Raw genomic sequence first — 20,638 nt, forward strand, 5'->3', positions numbered from 1 at the left:
TAATAAGAGTTGGTAAATCATATTATTATATATCATTTCCCTTCCTTTCCTTAACCAAATAAAGTTTATCAAAAAACTCTCATTTCTTTTTCTTTCATAAAATTCGTCTATCCAAACATCTATTATTTTTTTCCCTAACTTTCCTTCTCTTTACTTTCTCTTTTACTTTTGAATTCAAACACTATGTTAATAAACTCCAATATGAGAGATTGTAGGTTCGGCTTTTTATATATTTTTTTAAAAATAAATAAATCACTTATTTATTAAAGCAACAATAAACATAAATTACAAACTAAACAAACAGTATAAATAGCTGATAATGAAATATCTAACAAGGACAAACAGGAACTCTTGGGAGGGTTCAATTTTCCTCAAATGCATGATCCATAATAATAAAATGTGTGTGTATATTTGAGATGCTTTGTCCAAATTGTTTAAAAAGAAACTATAATTTATAAACATTTACCTAGAAAAGCTCAGTTTTAACTTTGAATAACAGAAATACCTGACAATTGAACAACCATATTATTATAAGAGAGGCTTGCATTTGTGTATGTCATTGCTAATAAAATCCCAGAATTCAGAATTCAGAATTCACTTAACATGATTCAAATTCCAAATTAAGAACAAAAAAACAATTAGATCTGAAATTTCAACAGAAAAGTGCTCATGCTGTTGCAGCAAACTGGACCGGTCAGCTCATAATTTCTTCATTTCTTTTTTTGGTTCTCAAAATCAAGTTGTTGAAGGTTTAGCAGCAGATCATCAGACTTCAAGTACACGCGATTGGATGAGTTTGCGATTGTTTGCGCAATTTCCCTTGCAGCTTCTATCTGCCTCAGAACGAGAAATGCCGGATTGTTTGCAATTGCTTGGCCAATCAGTTGCGCACTCTTAGCCTCTCCCTAGTTGTACAGAGGCAAACAAATGAACAATGATGATATATACTTTGTCAAGAACCAAAGAGTGTCCCCATTAAGCAAAATAAAGCATAAATATAATGGTTCAGGGTTTGCCTTGTATCACAGCATGTAAACAAATGGCAATGGGAAAATATTGATGTTAATCTTTTACGATTCATAGATCTTGGATGTTATAATCTAAATTCTTTATAGTAGTTCAAGAAGACAGTATTATAGTTCTTGTTTTCCCTCACCTGAGCTCTGATAATAGCACTTCTCTTATCTTGCTCCGCTTTCTCAACGATAAATTTGGCTCTCTCAGCATCTTGTGCAGCCACTTGTTTGGCTTCAATTGCAAGGGTGAACTCCTTTCCAAAGCTCAGGGTGGTAATGGATACATCATCAAGTTCAATGTTGAAGTTCCTTGCCCTCTCTGTCAATACCCTGCGTATCTCCCTGCTCACAGCCTAAAAAACACAAGATCCATTAATCTATCTCCTTGTGTGACATACTTGTTTTGCCCCGTTCCCTAAACTTGCATCAAAACCATATTCTAAGATGACAACATAGTAGAATCAGAACATTTTATGTCAAAACACACCTCTCTTTGAGTTATGAGCTGGCTGGCATTATACTGGGCGACAACAGCTTTCAGAGTTTCATGAATGATTGAAGGAAGCACTCTCTTGTCATAATTCTTCCCCAGTGTCCGATAAATTGTAGGTAACTGGTCTGGAATAGGTCGTGTGAGAACTCGGAGGCCAATTTTCACCTGTGAAAATGAAAAACAAAATATGACAATAAACTAAAGGGAATGATCAAGAGGATAAACATAAAAATACCTGCCACTACAACTCAGGGAAGAAAACCTTTTTCAGGGAAGACAGGGAAGACAACAATCAAATAGATAAGCAAATGACTTCCATGAGCAAAAGAAACACAATGGACTCATTGACTTAACATCTCCAAGCAGTCATTTTACAATTGCTCTCTAACAGGAAACACTAACACCCACTAACATACACTGCAACCAAGCATCTGGCATGATTAAAAGTGTCACTGGAAAGAAGCATGGTCCATAAGCTACATCCAGAGTTGAGGACAATCTTTTTATATTTTTTTTTCTTTCATGCTTCTTACTTCCCATCTGATATCTTGACCTAGTAATAAAAATAAAAAGAGAAGCCCACCAGCCATCCATCCTTTGAAAAGAAAAATAAACAGCACCAGGCATGATATTCAATTCAGTACAAGATCTGCACTAGACAAATTGAAACAAGTGAAATTAAGGTTTAATGCCAATCCTCATAACAAAGTGCTTGAAAGTTTTTATTTCGAATTTAAGCCACAAATTTGAAACAGACCTTGCTACAAGTTCTTGAAAGTGGGATCAGCACACCAACGTGCTTAAACTAACATTTATATCAAAAACTGCATCTGTTGTTCTTTGCACGCCTTCCAAACCCATCATGATATTAATTAACTAAACCTATGCTTTTCCTTACCTTCTCAATTCAAAATGACCTTACATTAAAAAATCAGACCAGTGCGTGCAATGTGCATTTGAAGTGGGGGCAATCTCACTCTTTCTTTATGTCATAAGGTACATGCTACCAATTATGGAAACAAGAATGGATGATAGTTTGCTTAATGTTATATAAACAAAGATTAAAATATCAAAAGTGCATTCCAGTTGAAAAATTACTTCATCATAAATACAATACACACACACACACACACATATATATATATATAAATTACCATTTGAAGATCACGACTTCCAGAAGTACTTTCCACAAAATGAGGCCGAGCACGGACATCAAAAATTGTTGTTCTCTCAAACCAGGGGATCCTGAAGTGAGTTCCTTCTGGGTAAACCTATATACAAACTTCACAATCATCAAACCAACATAAATGAAACATTTCTCTTGTACTTGAGAAAGAAGAAGTATAGTTCAAAGCATGAGAATTTGTTCCAGATAACTGATAACCTGTTTAAGCACTGAACCAACAAGAAAAGGTGAAACAGAGAAAAACGGGTATTAAACAAGCAATTATAACAGCCTTAGACATGAGACGCCTGCATCCACCACCAATTGAACATGCACTGATACACAACAACCATTACAGAAGAAAAAGGGAAGCATCAATAGAGTTATTCCTGGAGATAATATCATCCACATAGAAGACATCAAGACACCAGCCTCCATCCAAACATAAAGATTCACAAACAACATCAACTACATATATTCCATATCAACCAAGGGTGCATATCTTTTAAGATAAATTCAAACAGGAGTTCGTCTTGGGAAAATCATGAAAATGTCCTTTTTTTTTTATGTGTTACTTTAATAGGTGTGTTAAAACTGGGCTGGCCCAAGCCCATTACTATAGCTGGGACATGCATATATATGATTTTCTTTTAAAATAGTTTTTTGGGCCAATGTTGGGTCATGTTTTCTATTAAGATTTTAATCAACTTAATTACATGGTATAATCAAGATCTATATTTACTGTAGAGTGAACTACATGCTAGGAGATCAATTAAAGTAAAGATCAATAAGTTAGCAATATATTATGTAATTTACTACCCTTAAAGAAATAATGTCTACTGGGGTCAAAAAGATTTTGATCTTCTTCTTCTTATTTATTTATTTATTTATTTATTATTATTATTATTATTATTATTATTAAGTTAGGACTTCTTCCGCATAAAATCCAACCTAATTTCATGAATGAAGAATCCCATGGCTCAGATTAAATTAGCCATCAAATCTTGCACAACATAAAAACCCAACGACAAGCATAATAACGCAAAGAGGGGCCATCCATGCATTTCAATTACCAAATGCAACAGCAAACACAAATGCTCAAGTTCTACATATCACGCATGACTATTTGCATAGAATACAACATATAATTCCCACAAAGTGGCTATAACTAACACAGGAAGATAAAACTGTGCATTTACTGCTATGAAACATATATAGAAGGGATATATCTGAATGCAGACAATCAAATCATGTCTATTTACATCATTCTTCCAAACTAGAAGGTCCATTGATCCCGAGCAATGAAAATTATTTTCAAAATGGTAAAATTTCAGAAAAATTTAGAGAAAAAAACGTAGAACTGAGCAAAATCGAAAGGGAAACCAAATTAAAATCTCGTATAACCTCAACAAACCGTCTCAAATTAAAAACTCAGCATAAATAGAATCCAGGGACGAAACAGAGCAAAATCAAAACCAACACTGCATCAAATAATCACCACTGATCCCGATCAATGATAATTATTCAAAAATGATAAAAAATCCAGAAAAAAATCGTCGGAAAAAAATACAAAACTTAAAAAATCGAAAGGGAAAACAAATTAAAATCTCATATAAATATAACCTCAACAAAACGTATAAAAAACACTTATTCTGAATCGAATCCACAGATGAAACACTGGAAATCCTAAACCAAAAAACACCACATTAAATCTCGAACGAGCTCAGGTGAAAAGCAAACAATGCGACGAGTGCATCACCTCGTCCTTGATCCCTTGAATGCGGTTGAAGACGATAGCACGGTGGCCACCCTCGACGTTGTAGAGGCTGTTTTGGGCTGCGTAGATCGCCGCGACGGAGACGGCAATCTTGAAGCCCCTGGAGATCATCTCCATCTCCTCGAGAGCAGCAAAGAAAACCTAGAAATGGAGCGAATGGGAAAGCGTTCGAGGTTTCGAAAGACGTTGGGTTTTTAGAGAATAGAAGCTGCCTTGAGGAACAAGAAGAGTGATGTGGACAAATGGACGGTCCTGATGATTTTATGAACTTCTCATCGAACGGATATTGTGAGACCATTCGGGATGATCAGTGATGGAGCGCTAGACTTGGTATCCACCGTACAATTGCTTCGTGATCAGCACTTAGTGTGAGAGTGGAGAAGGTGGCTTGAGGAACAAGAAGAGTGATGTGGACAAATGGACGATCTTGATGATTTTATAAACTTCTCATCGAACGGATATTGTGAAATCATTCGCCAGACTTGGGATCCACCGTACGATTGCTTCGTGATCAACGTTCTCTTTTTAGAAGGGAGAAGGTGGCTTGAGGAGCAAGAAGTGGGATTTGGACAAATGGACGGGTCCTGATGATTTTATGGACTTTCTCATCGAACGGATATTGGGAAATCATTCGCTTTATCAGTGATGGAGCTTGAAGCTTGGTATCCACCGGGCATTTGCATTGAGATCAGCATTCCTTTTTCCAAAATTATAATTTTCTATATATAGTATATAACTTTGTGGGGAAAAAAAAGAAATTTTAGAAAAACGGAAAAAAATTAATGCACTTTTCAAATGATGGTTTATAGAACTTATAAAAAACAAAATTATATATCACAAAAAATATCAACCTAATTGCATTATAACCAACTGAATTGATTTTTATTAACAATAATTCATAATTTCTAAAAGAGTAATATATATGTGTATATATAAATTTTGGGAATCCTTCTTTTTCTCTTTTAGGAAAAAATGCGTAATACTAGTAGAAATTCAAAATTATTATTTCTACTTTTTTAAACCTCTTAATAAAATATAGTTTTGCACTAAATTTATGGTAGTCAAAATGGCATAAACCTAGAGCATCATGTTCCTTGAAGATCATATATTATAAAACATTTCCAAAAATTATTTTAATTGCATCAAATTAAATGTATTCATTTATTCAATAAAAATAGATATACCATAATTCATTCAAAGAAATTAAACAACAACAATAAGAAGAAACAATAACAAGGAGAATGACTAAGATAAAATTGACAGCAAAGAAGAGAATATGATAGATCACCGGAAATGATTGATATTCCTATAAAACATCAGAAGAGACACTAAGAAGAAGAGAGATAGGGATAAATGGAGATGAATGATGTGTTTAAATGGCTTCGCTTTAACCCCCAAAACCTCCTGATCATCGTTCCTCCGTCGTAACTAAGCTTGGTGTCTCTTGGGCTCGAGTTGTTGGTTCCTCTTCCCAGACTTCGTCCACGGACCTTTCTCTTCATCTCCAAAAATCTCATTTCGACCACTTGAAAAACTCTATTCAAACCTGTGTTTCTATTGATAAGGAACTATGGCTTCACACAAGAACAACATGCAATCTTCTCTTTACGCAAATTTGTTGGGCAAAGCCTTACCTCTAGACCAGGCCAAGCTAGCTTTGGAGGATGCTTGGAGGGGACTTGGGGAATTCACAATCTCGGACCTTCCAAATGGTTTCTACTTCATTCACTATGGTTCCCAGGCAATGCAAGCCAAGCTCCTCTGGGAAGGGTCATGGAGCATTGATGGTATGATACTCCAACTCTCTGCCTGGAGGGAATCCTTCCAACATGCCTTTGAAAAACTCTCGTTAGGACTGTTTGGATCAACTCCATCACATTCCTATGTAACTCTGGGGATTTGAACTTCTGGAAACATTGCTTCCTAATTTGGCAAGGTCTTGAAGATCGATGTTCACACATTGTCTCACTTAAGATCTAAATATGCTCGCGTCTGTGTTGATCTCAACCTTGACTAGCCTTTGCAAAAAAGAACTTGGGTTAAGTTTGGTAAAAACCTTGTCTTCATTCTCATTCTCTATGAGAAGCTTAATGTTTTCTGTTATAGATGTGGACAGGTTGGCCATGGGGAATCAACTGCACCATTTTTAGCAAGCGAAAGCCGGAACAAGCTTCTTCGCCACCAGCAGTCTCTTAGGAGAAGGCGATAAAGGTGGATGAGCAAGTTCAGTTCTTTGGTGTGGCAAACAAGACGGTGGAGGATGATGGCCTGTTAAATGGTCAAACTCTCACTCATTCTAATGGGGACAAAAGTGACTTCTCAGAATTTGGAGCTTGGTTGAAGCCCAAAAATTGTCGAAACAATGGTCGCGGTCAAGGCTACGATGGTGCTCGTAGCTCTAGTACGGCTTGGCGAGGTGAGAATGTTGGAGAGTCAGACCATTCACCGTCCAGGGGCCACCGAAGAGCAATTGCTATTTGGTGGAATCAGTTTCACAGCGGATGAGGAGGTATCCGTTTGGCATGTTCGAGATATGCACGATCCCATACGACTTCCACAATCCCATAAGAATGGTTTTAACCGTCTCAAACAGAGGTGACTTGCCGAAGAGCTTGCCGTAAAGTGCAAGATGAAATTTCCTGTGAGCTCTCTGTTTCATTTCAGTATCCATCCTCACAGAGTCAGAAATTGATTGATACCCTTACTGTTGCTACACCGATGGAGTTACATTTGCAACTTCGTGCTTCTGATGGGATTCCTTTATCTAATCCTTCTCTCTATCGACATCTGGTTGGCAGTTTGGTCTACTTGGCAGTCACCCATTCAAACATATCTCATGCAGTTCATATTCACAGTCAGTTCGTTGCGGCACCCACTTCTATTCATTATGCTCATCTTATTCGGGTACTGCAATATCTTCCTGGCACTGTATCTTGTGGTATATTCTTACAACGCCAATCCACACTTCAGTTGCAGGCCTATTCTGATGCTACCTGGGCCAGTTTTCCTGATGATCGAGTTTCTGTCACTGATTACTGTATCTTTCTTGGATATTCTCTTGTTGTTTGGAAGACCAAGAAACAGCTTACCGTTGCCAAGTGTAGTGCTGAAGCTAAGGTTCGTGTGTTGGCTTCTACTGTTCAGGAGATGCTCTGGCTGCAATCGATCATTCAGGATTTTGGTGTACCAATCACCTCTCCTATTCTTATTCACTGTGATAGTACTAAGGCCCTTCAGATTGCTGCATATCCAGTCAAGCATGAGCTAACCAAATACATTAGTGTGGATGCACACTTCACCCGATGCCATGTGCATGCCGAGATTGTCATTTCACTATCTTCCTACAGAGGTCCAAGTGGTTGATTTTTTTACTAAGGCACAGACACGTAATCAATATTTATTCATGTTATCCAAACTCAAGACGCATGATCCGCCTTGAGTTTGAGAGAGGGGGGAGGGGGTGTTAAATATATGTATAGAGATATACTTGTGTATGTATGTATCTATATGTATAGCTGTATTATTGTTTCTTATATGTAGGCCTAAGGTCACACATTGTTCTTGTTCAATCAATGAGGATTTGATCCACTTTCTATATTCTATCAATTTGATTCTAAAGCTTTGTGCGGGCATGGTTTTCTGTCCAATCATACTGTCTTTATCCAATCTCTATTCTTGTGGTCTGTAACTACATCATGATGTCTTATAGATTTTGTGGTTTTTATATTTGCATATGAGTTGTTTGAATGAATGCCACAGTTTTCTTGAGAATAATCCTGATTTGAATGTCCCTAATGTTATCGGCAAGCACCATCTCTGTGTTGTTAAAAACTGTCACTTTGATTCATAGCTAATTGCCTGAGCAATCAATATGAAGCATTCATGCAGTTCACCACTGGTTTCGAAGGTTTTACAACCTTGCACATTGATTTTGGTGTTATAGTTTGCAGAATCTCTTCTCTGTGAAAGTCCTGTTTATTCTTGAAAGGTCCTTTTCTTTTTCTCATTCTTCTTGTTTTCCTTTCCCTTCAAATGAACCCAATTCTATTATTTTTAATTTCATAGGTGTTGATGTTGATGCTGCTACTCATCATGATATAAACAAGAAGGCAATCTTAAAATTTATTACGAATTTGCTATGCCATTTGGCTTCTATGGACAACCAACAAAGCTCTTGCATTTGTTATTCAGAACAAGAAGGACCTTTGTGATTTATTTATTAACTGTTGTATGTCACTTGTATCCCTGGAGCATTGGTACATGAACTAACATGTGGCATTTCAAATATATCAGTTAGTTGTTATCGTATGCATTTATATGTTGAGTAGGATCTGGTAGAACTTGGTTATGTTGTATAAAATATGGGAATACCTATCTTTTCTTTAGATACTTGAACCATATTTTCCCCACATGATCCTATTTTACCATAATTATTTGAAAAAAGTTTTGGTATCACTCTTCTCCTACTCATTTCAGTCCATATCTAAATGATAACCGACTTCAATGTCGACAAACATAAGGTCTGTTTAGGATTATCTGCTTTGCAGCACCTGTTCCTATTATGATGTTAATATGTATAAAGTTTTTGCTGTTGTGTTAATTCTGCTGCTGCTGTTGTTGAAAGAAATGTAGGTTGTATGTTTGGTCCGGTTTGGACATTTAAGTGACTTGTTATCAGCTTGTTATTGTAGTTATGGGCATGTTAATTTTACTTTACTGTGATCTTTTTGGTTCCAAAATTCACTGAGTGCATCCTTCCAATATTTGATCCAAAAGATTACAAGCTTGTTAATTTCTGCAGAATGTCACATCTGCAATTCCTACCATGCATGATCTAAATGCTTTCATATATATATATATATATATCCAGAAACTATCTAAAAAAGCAATGTATTAAGTTCATCTTGACTATTTTCCTTGCTATATATATTTTGTTGTTATGGTCTGGGTAAAGTTTTGGAAAAGATCTTGATCTCCAACATAGTACCTCAGAAGGTGATTCAAGTTTTTAACTGATCAGTTACTACCAGCAATTAAGACTGTCAATGTACTACACTACTAGTATACTACTAGTTGGTTCTTCATTGTCCACATGTTTCATGACATCTTCAATTGATTTTGAGTTTGTATGTTTTAAAGAGACCCCACAAGGACTAGTGGTTGGTGGCTCACACTTCACAAGGTTTAAGACCTTGCTTTAAAAGATAAGGCATAACACTCTGCACCAAACTTTAGCCTTTTCCTTGGAATTTTTGAGGACCCAATGTCCATATAACACCATGGTTTTTCTGAGTGTCAGCACTGCAGATTCAATCATCTCCAAAATTCCACCAAGCAGTAAAACTCCTTGTTTTTCACAGCAAACAGCTCCAAGACATAAAGAAGATTGAAGTTTGAGAACTATGGAAGAAAGAGAGGCCTTGTCTGCTGTTCAAGTCCTGCTAAGGAAGTGGACTTCCAGAGAGAAAGTGAGAAGTGTGGGAATGTTTTGGAGGATAAGTATCTTGTGATGAAGTATGGATGGGGTGTGAGGAGAATGGCTCAAGTGGGAGAGGAGATGAGATGTGTGGCTCATGTTCAGGCTGAAGCTTTTCATGTGCCAATGTTTTTCTTCAATAACCTTTTCTTTGAGTTCTTCAAAGTGAGTTTAGCCATCACTGAATTCTCTCTTTTATTTCTTCAACTTCTAATTGTGAAGAGTATGTGATTTCAAGTCATTTCTGCTGCTTAACTTTTTTCTGCATGTACTGTATTTTCAATGTATATGCAGGAATAAATGCAATTTTCAGTGTGAATTATTGTTTTTCAGTATATTTTTGTTCCTCGATGTGATTTAATGCATGATTATAAAATGCAGGCTGAAGTGCTCTCGGCTTTAATATACAAAATCAGGAATTCTCCACCAGACAGGTGGGTTTCTCAACTTGATTTTCTGCTGCACTGAATTATATCACTTATGTTTGTGTTGCAAACCTTTGTTTAATATTCTTGCAATGTTAATTGAAGAGATCCTTTTTGTTAGAGTAACTAATAGTCTCACATCAGTTAATTTGAAGAATATAAATTAGAATATATCAACATGGGTTGTCCTTTCAACCTAAGCGTTTACCTTGAATAGTGCTGATTTGTTTGGTTCACATCTAATACTTTTTCGATGGCAATAACATTTTGCATTGATTTTATCCCGTTACACATGTTGCTAATTTTATCAATTGACACCTTTTTTTATTTTTATTTTATAAATGTAAACAAGTCACAGTTTTCAACCGTTATTTGTCACTTAGGAGGAAATGAGTTACCACTCTCTTAATGTGATAAAAGTGATTTTCATTGTCATATTCATTTTTACGGTTTACCAAAATATTGTAATATGAACTCAGTATTTTAGAGATGGAATAGGTAATCAATAGACATAAATGACAATAAGAGTACTAAAATTCAAGCCTCAGTCTATAACACTATGCCTCAACATAATAATTATGTTACATATTACTGTCAAGTGTATTGTTACACAAGTTATGAACATGAACTAATGTTTGTAATGATAAAAACATGATCGTTCTATCATTTCCGCTGATTTTTAGAGTTTTATGATTCAATTGTTTTGATTAGCAGGTATGCTTGTTTAGTTGCAGAGAGTGTGAATGCAAATACTGCTGAAATTGTTGCAGAAACAGGAATTGTCGGTGTTGTCGATGTCACTGTGCAGAGAGATAATGATATTGTCAAACATTTACAAGGTGCAGAAGAGTACGTTTATGTTTCTGGTATTTGTGTTCCAACAAAGTTCAGGTAATCTTTTTTTCCGGCTTCTTTTCAAATGAGTAATTACTAATTACTGTTATATCGCTGTAAAAATTATATTTGTTTATATATCTTTAGAAACAATACGGAAATGTTCTATCTCTTTGTTCGCATTTATCGTAAGTGTTTTTATGAGACAAATATTAATTGTTGGGAAATAATACCGAAATAGTTTTATAGGAGGCGAAAAATAGCAACTGCATTGCTTGAAGCTTGTGATGCATTGGCTGTTCACTGGGGATTTAACTGCATTGCTCTTAGAGCTTATGAGGATGATTCGGCTGCTCGAAAATTATACAAAAATGCAGGTTATAAGATGGTCTCTGCAGACCCGTCTTGGTTCGTTTTACTCGGTAGAAAACGGCGCATTTTGATGGTGAAACAACAATCATCATTTCACTAAGTTGAATTCTTTTGTATTTTCGCAATGGTGACAATGCAGTTTTGATTTTTCGACTATATTTATACATTCATTTTGATTTTTTTTTAAATTTTAAACCGGAATAACAAAAATTCGAAAGTGATGATCAATATATAGATGTAGGGTTTTCAACACCACAATTGGTTTAAAACCTATAACTCATAGTAAATCAGTGGGTCAAAGATTTAAAAAACAAAAAATGATGAAAATAAAGTTTTGTTGTTATGGCATTTAAAATCGTTTTGACCAATAAGATTTTAGGTGTTTTTTAACATAAGTAAATTTTTTGATAGGGCACCAAACTATGTTTTTGTGGTCCAAACTTCAATTTGAATTAAAATAGTTACCCAATTTTAATTTTATTTCACTGAATAGTCACTTGAGAGATTGTAACCTATTTTTTTTTATAATGTATATGCCCCAAATTCTATCATCATATATATGACACGATGTCTGTTCAGCTAATAATTCTACCTCACCTGCTAATAAAGAATTTTTGACATTACATCATAAAAAATAGACCATAATTTATTAGATGATTTTTTGGTGAAACAAAATTGAAGTTGACTAATCACTTTGATTCAAATTGAAATTTGACCCGAAAATTAAAAAAAAAAAAACCATAGTTTAATGCCCTATCAAAAAATTTACACCTAACATACCCTTATAAAATTTGTAATGTCTTGTATGCCCATTGTATGACCTATATTTCTTTCATATATGTATTTTTGTGGGATGTACAAGTATACATCTAGGTGGCAAGGGCATTTATCCAAAACTATTGGTTCTGCTATACAAAAAAAATACAAAATTTTTTAGGTACATATGTGAAAAACCTTTAATTTTTGTGTTCAAAGGATTTTTTTTTTTTTTGGCAATTCAATAAAACTACATTCAATAAAAAGTATTAGTTATATAGAGGCCATTAAAGATGTGGTTGTTAAATAAATATAGTGTTTTCAAATAATTCATGAAATTTTAATCAAATTCTTTATTTTTTTTAAAATCTCTTGCACAAACAAAACAGTAACTTAAACTAATAAACTTTTCACCCAATGTCACCAGATCCGCTGAATAAAGTATTCATGTTTTTACCGAAAAGATGAATTCAAGCTTTTGATCACACAAGATGAGAACACAGATGTGTTAACTATTATCTTTGCCTTTGTGCATGCCCCTAACCCCAGTGGCGGAACAAGAAACAAAATTTAGGAAGTGCTGAATTCAAATCTAAAAATTTTATGAATATTAAATAACTTTATTAATTCAAATTTGAGACAATAATAATTAATAATTCAAAAATATAAAATATACATCCATATAAGAATTTTGGTTTAGGTGTAAAAATCCTATCATATTCACATAATTAGCAAATAACTTACCAGTTAAACACTAAATTGACAAATAATACAATTGAAAAAAATAAAGACTTAGCATAAATTCATAATATAAATTCATTCATGCAACAATTATTTAACAAATAATCTATAAATAATCAATTTTTCACAGCAAATAATCACAACAAATATCTAACCGTTTTCACAATAATTTTCACAACAAATAGTTAAACAAATATTTAACAAATATACAATAATTATTTAATAAATATCAAATATTTTTAAATAACAAACTTGACACAAAAATTGAACAAATTAATGCAAATATAAAACAAATTTTTAAAAAAATACATAATAAATCTCTATAATGAAAGATAAATATAAACTTAAAAGTTGTAAGAGATTGAGCAAAAAAAAAAGAAAATTCGCAAACTGCAATGATTATTTTTAGAGATTTTAAAATAGCAATAGTATTTTTTTATGGTTTTAATTTTTTATATTTATATTTATTATTATTATTATTATTATTATTATTATTATTATTATTTACATTAATATCTTAAAAATTGATAATAATATAGTGAATAAAAAATACATCTAAATATAAAAATATTTGAAGATCTATGTTTGATTAGTCATATTATTTATTATGGTCACCTAACATCAATTTTATTTAATATAATAATTTTATTATTTTTATTTAATTTATTTTAAATATTGTGGGTAGAATTTTGAAAAAATAAATAAATAAATATCACTTTCAATACAAATTATAATTATTAACATTGTAATAATATATAAATAAATAATATATATATATATATATATATATGCATGGGCAAGAGAGTGCTTGAGCACACCCTTGCCCCCCTCTAAATCTAACACTGCCCTGATGTGACTTATCTATATTTCATTAAAAAAAAATTATAATTGAAATTCAAATTAGAGTTTGTCCCAACAAAAAAAAAAGTATAAAAGAAGAAAAACAAAGAAAAGTTTTATAAATATAGTTTGCTTAATTTGGTGATCAACAATTAATTCTTCAATTAACCAAACACAAGAAAATGTTTTTTTTTCCCAAATGTCTAGAATATTATCTCAACCTAAAAAACAATGCAGAGAGTTTAAAATAACTTGCAACAACAAATTCATTAATTTCTTTTTAACCTTTTGAAGCCAACATGATTCCTTATAAAGGTGATTAAAATATAGAAAACAAACAATTAATAGTTAAAATCAAACATATCTTGAAAAAAGAAACAAAACCATGGCCCCTCAACTCACGCTATCAAGTCATCAACAATAGGGGTGTGAAGCTATTTTGCATATATCCCCTCCAAAAATATCATAATTTCATTTCTACACCAGCAAAATCTGTAATTGCTTGTTTCTTTCATTAGAGACCAAGTTTATTACCTATATAATCTAGCAAATGCATGAAAACATCAATAATGAAGTTTGTTTTTGAAGGTAATAAGTGAGCTTGAAACTAATAAGAATTATTTAAAAGTTCTATGCAATATGCACCGATTAAAAATAAGATATATATATATATATATATATAAGTTTTTTATTGACCAACGACCTCTTTTATTGGCGCCAGGTCCCTGCGAGGAGGCAAGTTCGAACTTTAACTCACGCAGGGTAAGGACACAGACCCATTGAGATATTAACTCCAAACTTGTGTATGTCACTTAAGTGGCTTATCTATTTTGTCAAAAAGGTTTTTCATGTGCATACATATATATATATACATAAATATTGAAAACCCAGCTAGTGCAATGCTGAAGACACATTAGAATTTGAACCTTTGATCACTTTGTAGACAACACTACAACAGACAACAGTATCATCAAAACATTTCTCACCTCAAAGTTTCACAACACAAGAACCGAAAAAAAGCAAGCATGATATATGGAAAAAGAAGGGTAATCGAAACTTTACAATACATACCCCAGGGAACACCGTATTAACAGATGAGGTAGGAGAAGCTCCAACAGCTGTCTTGGTCTCTTAAAACATCTACACATGCAAAGCCATGAACAAGCTCTGCTTTCGCGCATGCTCAGGAATAAGCCGTTCGAGAATGTCTCTCGGAATGCCCAGAAGCTCTGCTGATAATGATTGCAGGTTAAATTGGAAAAGCTTATCATGAATAAGAAGGAATTGGCACATATTCACTGTTAAGAAGTTGGCTTGGGCATCGTTGTAATAATATGGGAATACAAATCATGCAAAAGAGTGAGTTCCTTCATTAATCGGTCATTTGAAAATTAAAATCCCAATGCAGATTGCAGATTGAATACCCAACTTAAGTATCATTGGAAGAATTATTATGTAATTAACATGAGCGTAGAATTTTTGTATCAAAAAATAATGCAGTAAAAAAATCTAGATTCTGCATACACTCTTGGATGTCGAAAGCTGCAAGCATTTGTAGTGATTTAGTATAAAATATGTAGATCATGTGTGACAATAGAATAGCCATTTTACCTTGAGGTTTGAAGTTGAAAAGTGGAGGAAGAGGACGACCATTTGGGAGGCGAGTATTTGGGTCCCTTAGCTCATCAAAAAAGGGATGAATGCAGGCCTCCAACTGTAGAGATTTCGCACTTGACTTATATCAAGTAAATGCCAGGTCTTCAATTATGTGATATAACAGAACTTACAGCTGTGCAACGGAGATTGGGAGAGTACTGGAGAAACCTTGAGACCAAATCCATAGCTTCCGGCGGGAGTCGCTTTAGGAAAACCTAACATAAGAAACGAAAGATAAATGCTATTCTGTAGCCACATGTAAGACTTCAGCAATAGTCACAGCCAAAGTAGAGATGATAAGAAGTAAAAGTTAATGATTTCTAATTCAGCAACAATACTGTGAGCAGACAAAATAATTTACTTCATGCTAGTAACTAATGTTGTATGGCTTACACAAGCAGAAGTTGTGAGAAGATAACGAAACGAATACAATTAGATAGGTTCATTGTATGCAGTGTCCGTTTATTATGGTAAGAAACAAAGAGCACTAAATAAAATTGAGAGAATAATTCTCGACTCATTATAACCAAAATATACTCATCAAACACGCCATGGAGAGTTACTATGATGAAGCATAACGGTAGTTCAAAGTCCAAACTAAGAATTGCTTCTTATAAAAAAGGAGAAAACTTAAAAGTTTATTACAGAACAAGCCTAAATTGAGCATCACCTTGTGCCATGGATGAGCTTTTATCTGTGGAAACTTAAACTCAGTGTAATTTGGATTCATGCACTTTATCTCTTCCCTGGTTGGTGTTCCCAAAACCTTCATGATACAGAATAACAGATTGGTATAGATAAAACACGAATCCACCAAACGAATGAGCACTGAGTATACCATGGCATCACCTTGATGATCTCAACCAACTGATCAACTCCACTTTCTCCAGGAAACAGTGGCTGCATATATCACACATTTGAGAAAAAAATATATATAACTGTTGGAGGAAAAGGAAAATAGAATAACTACTGGTGGCTGATCAGTAGAAAATCTTCAGACAATCAAATAACAAAGAGAATACCTTCCCAAGAAGCAGCTCAGCCATCACACAACCAGTAGACCACAAATCTATGGCAGTTGTGTACTCAGTTGCACCAAAGATGAGTTCGGGGGCACGATAATATCGTGAGCAGATATAAGAGATATTCGGTTCTCCTTTTACCTGGATTATGACAATTAATCAACTCTAGAACTGAAAGTGGATGTGAAATTTTGAAATATTAACTACATGAACTTACCAGTACTTTTGCACTACCAAAATCACAGAGTTTGAGCTGATGTGTATGTGGATTCACCTAAAAGTAATAATCAAGATATTACTACATAGTGAAATTTAAGGAAGCTGTGTCCAAAGATTCAAGCCCTCTCGGGTGATAATAAAATGTGAAAGATTGTTTTGTTAGCAGCTTCTGTCCTCAATAACCACAACTAATAACAATTAAAAATCTGCTCCAGCCTAATTAATGCACAACCAACTTAATAATCCCTTTTTTGTTTACCCCCATCACTCTATTTTTACATTGGTATTTCATAATTGCAGTTACTTGAGACATTTTCTGAGATCAAGCTCCTCTGTCTCTCTGAGAGATGGCTCTCAAGATCTAGAAACATCAATACTCTCCAGGACTATCAATAGGACTATCAATGATAAAACAGTTTGTCACACTCCTACAATTCTTAATCAATCAAATTGTATGAAATATGATTAAGGTAACGACTATGAGCTCCCAGGTTGAGCCATCTTTGTTCCTATAATGATAGTGCATAAAGGAAGGCTTTTTTGTGAAAGATGCAAGATAGGTTAAGCATATCCAACACACCGCAGAGATCATGATGCAAATGACAGAAATTCCCACAGACCAAATCACTGCCCATGGTGGAAAAGCTTAAGTACCACACATATAAAAGTCACCAAGGTCTACAAGGTGTCAATAAGAAACATCAATCATCATATTATGAGCTACTACAAATTCTTCAATGAAGATAGCATGTTTTGTTTGCCATACCAAGAATATTGCTTAAGTGCTTGCTGAATAGGACACAAATGTCATTACTTTAAGGGGATCCTTACTATAGCATCCATGGACCAGCAATTGCAGACATGCACAAATGTGTAACAAGGCATGGAGAAATGACAAAAAAACATTAAATTGAAAGAATAAGAAATCTCACAAGTAAGTTCTGTGGCTTGATATCCCGATGACATATACCGACACAATTATGTATGTAAGCAAGAGACCTGCAGATCTGCAAATAGAAGTACCATGTGAACAACATGTATCAGAGATGTACAATGAACATGTACCTTGTAAACTGGATTTTATAACCAATAGCGGTCATAAAAACCAATGCACGTTCTTAAAAAGTGGTATATGACAAGTAGACAGTAACCACAACTGCAAATGTCAGAAGAAAAAGAAGCTGAGGGCCAATGTAATCGCCAATTTTCAAACTTAAACTGACCCCTCAGACATATGAACTATGTGTCTCTGATGGTTAAGCTCAGCCAGATATAGCCTACAGACATTGGCTCAAAGTTTACGTAGAGGTAGAGGTATGGGGGCTTGGTTAGTGATCACAACCAGGTAAATAGAATGGCTGAAAGAAGGTGACATATACAAAAAATTACATCCACAAAACTGGAGTAATATCAAAGAGGACTTGTTGCTAAGATGCATAATAAATGGATGAAAAGGATCAGATATACCACCAATTAGGTTTGACAAGAAAAGCAAAAGATGAAAAGTAGCACCAAAAGATGAACAAGAACCTTAGCGGAACATGTTGATGTTTTCAAAGATAGAAAGATCATCAAGGCTCCATCCACTGTCAAGTTATTATCGTAATATCTGAAATGCTTCTTAGGGTGCATTTGAAATTACATATGGGGCCTTCAAAAACAGTTTGTGCTATCAAAAGTGGGTTTGAGTTGTAGAATGGTTGTTCGACAAAATTTGCGATGCAGTTTTGGGTCCTTAAAAGCTGAAAAATATATGTTATGTCAAAAGCAAGAAGCGTTTCAAAAAACACAAGTAAGTTTCTTTAAAAAAAAATTTAAGCTTTTTTATTAACAAAATGTTTCTCAAGAAGTACTTCCACAGATAACTTCTTTGAGAAACACTTCTACTAGAAACCTAGGCAAACAGGTCATTAAGCAGCTTCAAAAAATACAGGTTAAAATAATGATCCCACAATGGAATCAAAACAAAAAATGACTGGTTAAAATAAAGCACATAAAAAGAAATATAACTCAGAAATCATGGCATATGAAAAGTAAATAAATTTGATTAGAAATATGAGTGTCGGACTAAACTGATGCTCATACTTACCTGGTAAACATACAGTTTCACAAATATGAGGGGAATGTGTTGGTTCATCTTGTTGAACTGCCTTATGATACGATTAACAGTCTCAGGGACAAACTCAAGTACCAGGTTCAGATATATCCCTTCACGGTTTGTTGTAGAAAAGAAGCAATGTTTAAGTGCAACAATATTTGGATGGTCCAACATCTGCATAATCTGCAACTCCCGGTTCTTATAGCGTTTGTCCTGTAGAACCTTTTTGATAGCTACAATTTCTCCAGTTTCTCGACATTTTGCCTAAACATAGGAAACTGTTTATACTAGAATCTGAATTAGCAAAAATAAAATGAAACATTAAATCAAGAGAAAATGAAAACAACCTGAAACACTACACCAAAAGATCCTGTTCCAACTACATGTTCAGCTATGTAGCTTACTGCCTGTTAACATGGTTGAAATATCAGTATATGTTAGTAATCAATACAAAATTCTCCATCACAAAACTTGCCTAAGAGAAAAAAAACAAACATCAGAAGAAAAACATGCGACCTGTTTTGGTTGACCATTACGACCACCAATTGTGGTTGCAATTACATGTCCAGCTTCAGCCCCTGACCCATCAATTGTATCTGGTTCAGTGTCCTGCAAATAAATCCTTGACTTACAGTTTGGGGGGAAAAAAAAGGATCTACAGGAATTTTCATTATGATTCTAATACTTGGATGACAACCACTATATTGGTTAAAAATTTTACATTTGGTAGGAAAAACATGTCCACAAAGATGAGAAGACCAGTTTTTTGGTAAGAAAAAAATGACTGCTAAGTTGCAATTTAGAATTATTATCATTCAATTGGAGATATGGTCATCATGAAAAGACAGGTTTACCAACAATAAAAGGATTTCAAGGGCAAAAGTTTACTGTTTCCTCATCTAAGTCCAATTTCTTGTCCCTTAATCTCATCCCCAGCATCTCTCTTCCAAGGCATTCAACTGAACTAGATGAACCCTTTAAATTGGTTGGCACCCTGGAACTGCCAACTCCACCATGCCTGACAGATGCCATATGGCTGGTGAGATGTGACTGCAATTTTAGTAATGGTGGTCCCCTTTAAGCATTCATCCGAATCCACACAAAGGCACTGGAAAATCTAATGCTTTTAGCATGAAATCTGATCCTTTTCAAATAGACTCACTTTGCTCTTCAACTTATCTGTCTATCTTGTCATGAAAAGCAGCTACATACATTGAGGGCCCTGAAAGAGAAATTGCAAATTGGAAAAGCAAAACTTTTTGAAATTATCATGGCAGATTTAATCCATAAGCCTCAAAAATCATGAGATAAGTTATGTAACCTAGAGAGCTACATTTTATCAATAACAATCAGAACATAAATATTCAACCATCAAGACTAATTCAAAAATCACGAGATAAGTTATGTAACCTAGAGAGTTACATTTTATCAATAACAATCAGAACATAAATATTCAACCATCAAGACTAATTAAAAAATCACAAGATGCAAGTGCCACTAATTCTTTGCAAAGTAGTCTACTATAACTCAAGATAAAAGCATTTGCAGTGATGACCAAGCAAGAATAGATAATGAGAAAACTTAATCATACATAACTGATCAAAGGAGAATTTTGGCTCATGTTGAAGATTGAAACCAAAAACATTTCAATGTTCATAACTAAAAATCCCAAGATGATAAAGAAACTAAAAAATTGCACAACAGGAGAAAAGGAACTGCTAACAACTGTAAACAAAAAGGTAGGACAT

At 34.2% G+C, this 20,638-nt stretch overlaps 3 protein-coding genes across 5 annotated transcripts; 1 reads left to right on the forward strand and 2 right to left on the reverse strand.

The window, feature by feature from the left end:
• Positions 1-541: 541 nt before the first annotated feature.
• On the reverse strand, positions 542-4,627 carry LOC120275332 (prohibitin-1, mitochondrial-like). The gene is made up of 5 exons (XM_039281869.1): positions 4,434-4,627; positions 2,664-2,780; positions 1,504-1,674; positions 1,157-1,369; positions 542-905 (listed from the first exon to the last, which is right to left on the reverse strand). Exons 1-5 carry the CDS (start codon positions 4,566-4,568, stop codon positions 711-713), a joined length of 831 nt encoding a protein of 276 aa, XP_039137803.1. The 5' UTR covers positions 4,569-4,627; the 3' UTR covers positions 542-710.
• A 3,600-nt stretch (positions 4,628-8,227) lies between these two features.
• On the forward strand, positions 8,228-11,714 carry LOC120275328. Its single transcript, XM_039281862.1, has 5 exons — positions 8,228-8,439; positions 8,517-10,092; positions 10,309-10,361; positions 11,067-11,243; positions 11,436-11,714. The coding sequence occupies exons 2-5, from the start codon at positions 9,961-9,963 to the stop codon at positions 11,656-11,658; spliced, it is 585 nt and encodes a 194-aa protein (XP_039137796.1). The 5' UTR covers positions 8,228-8,439; positions 8,517-9,960; the 3' UTR covers positions 11,659-11,714.
• Positions 11,715-14,774: 3,060 nt separating this feature from the next.
• On the reverse strand, positions 14,775-20,153 carry LOC120275466 (shaggy-related protein kinase delta-like). 3 transcript variants are annotated; one of them, XM_039282051.1, is made up of 13 exons: positions 20,053-20,153; positions 19,779-19,940; positions 19,407-19,499; positions 19,238-19,297; positions 18,882-19,154; positions 17,725-17,799; positions 16,791-16,847; positions 16,574-16,714; positions 16,401-16,451; positions 16,222-16,317; positions 15,683-15,766; positions 15,507-15,609; positions 14,775-15,124 (listed from the first exon to the last, which is right to left on the reverse strand). In XM_039282051.1, exons 2-13 carry the CDS (start codon positions 19,920-19,922, stop codon positions 15,036-15,038), a joined length of 1,266 nt encoding a protein of 421 aa, XP_039137985.1. In that variant the 5' UTR covers positions 19,923-19,940; positions 20,053-20,153; the 3' UTR covers positions 14,775-15,035. The 3 variants fall into 3 exon arrangements, with proteins under 3 accessions (XP_039137985.1, XP_039137986.1, XP_039137984.1); XM_039282052.1 differs by having other exon boundaries at positions 19,779-19,908; positions 20,053-20,112; XM_039282050.1 differs by having other exon boundaries at positions 19,779-20,132.
• Positions 20,154-20,638: the final 485 nt, after the last annotated feature.

Source organism: Dioscorea cayenensis, chromosome 14, assembly GCF_009730915.1.
Source record: "Dioscorea cayenensis subsp. rotundata cultivar TDr96_F1 chromosome 14, TDr96_F1_v2_PseudoChromosome.rev07_lg8_w22 25.fasta, whole genome shotgun sequence".
Classification (NCBI taxonomy): Eukaryota; Viridiplantae; Streptophyta; class Magnoliopsida; order Dioscoreales; family Dioscoreaceae; genus Dioscorea; species Dioscorea cayenensis.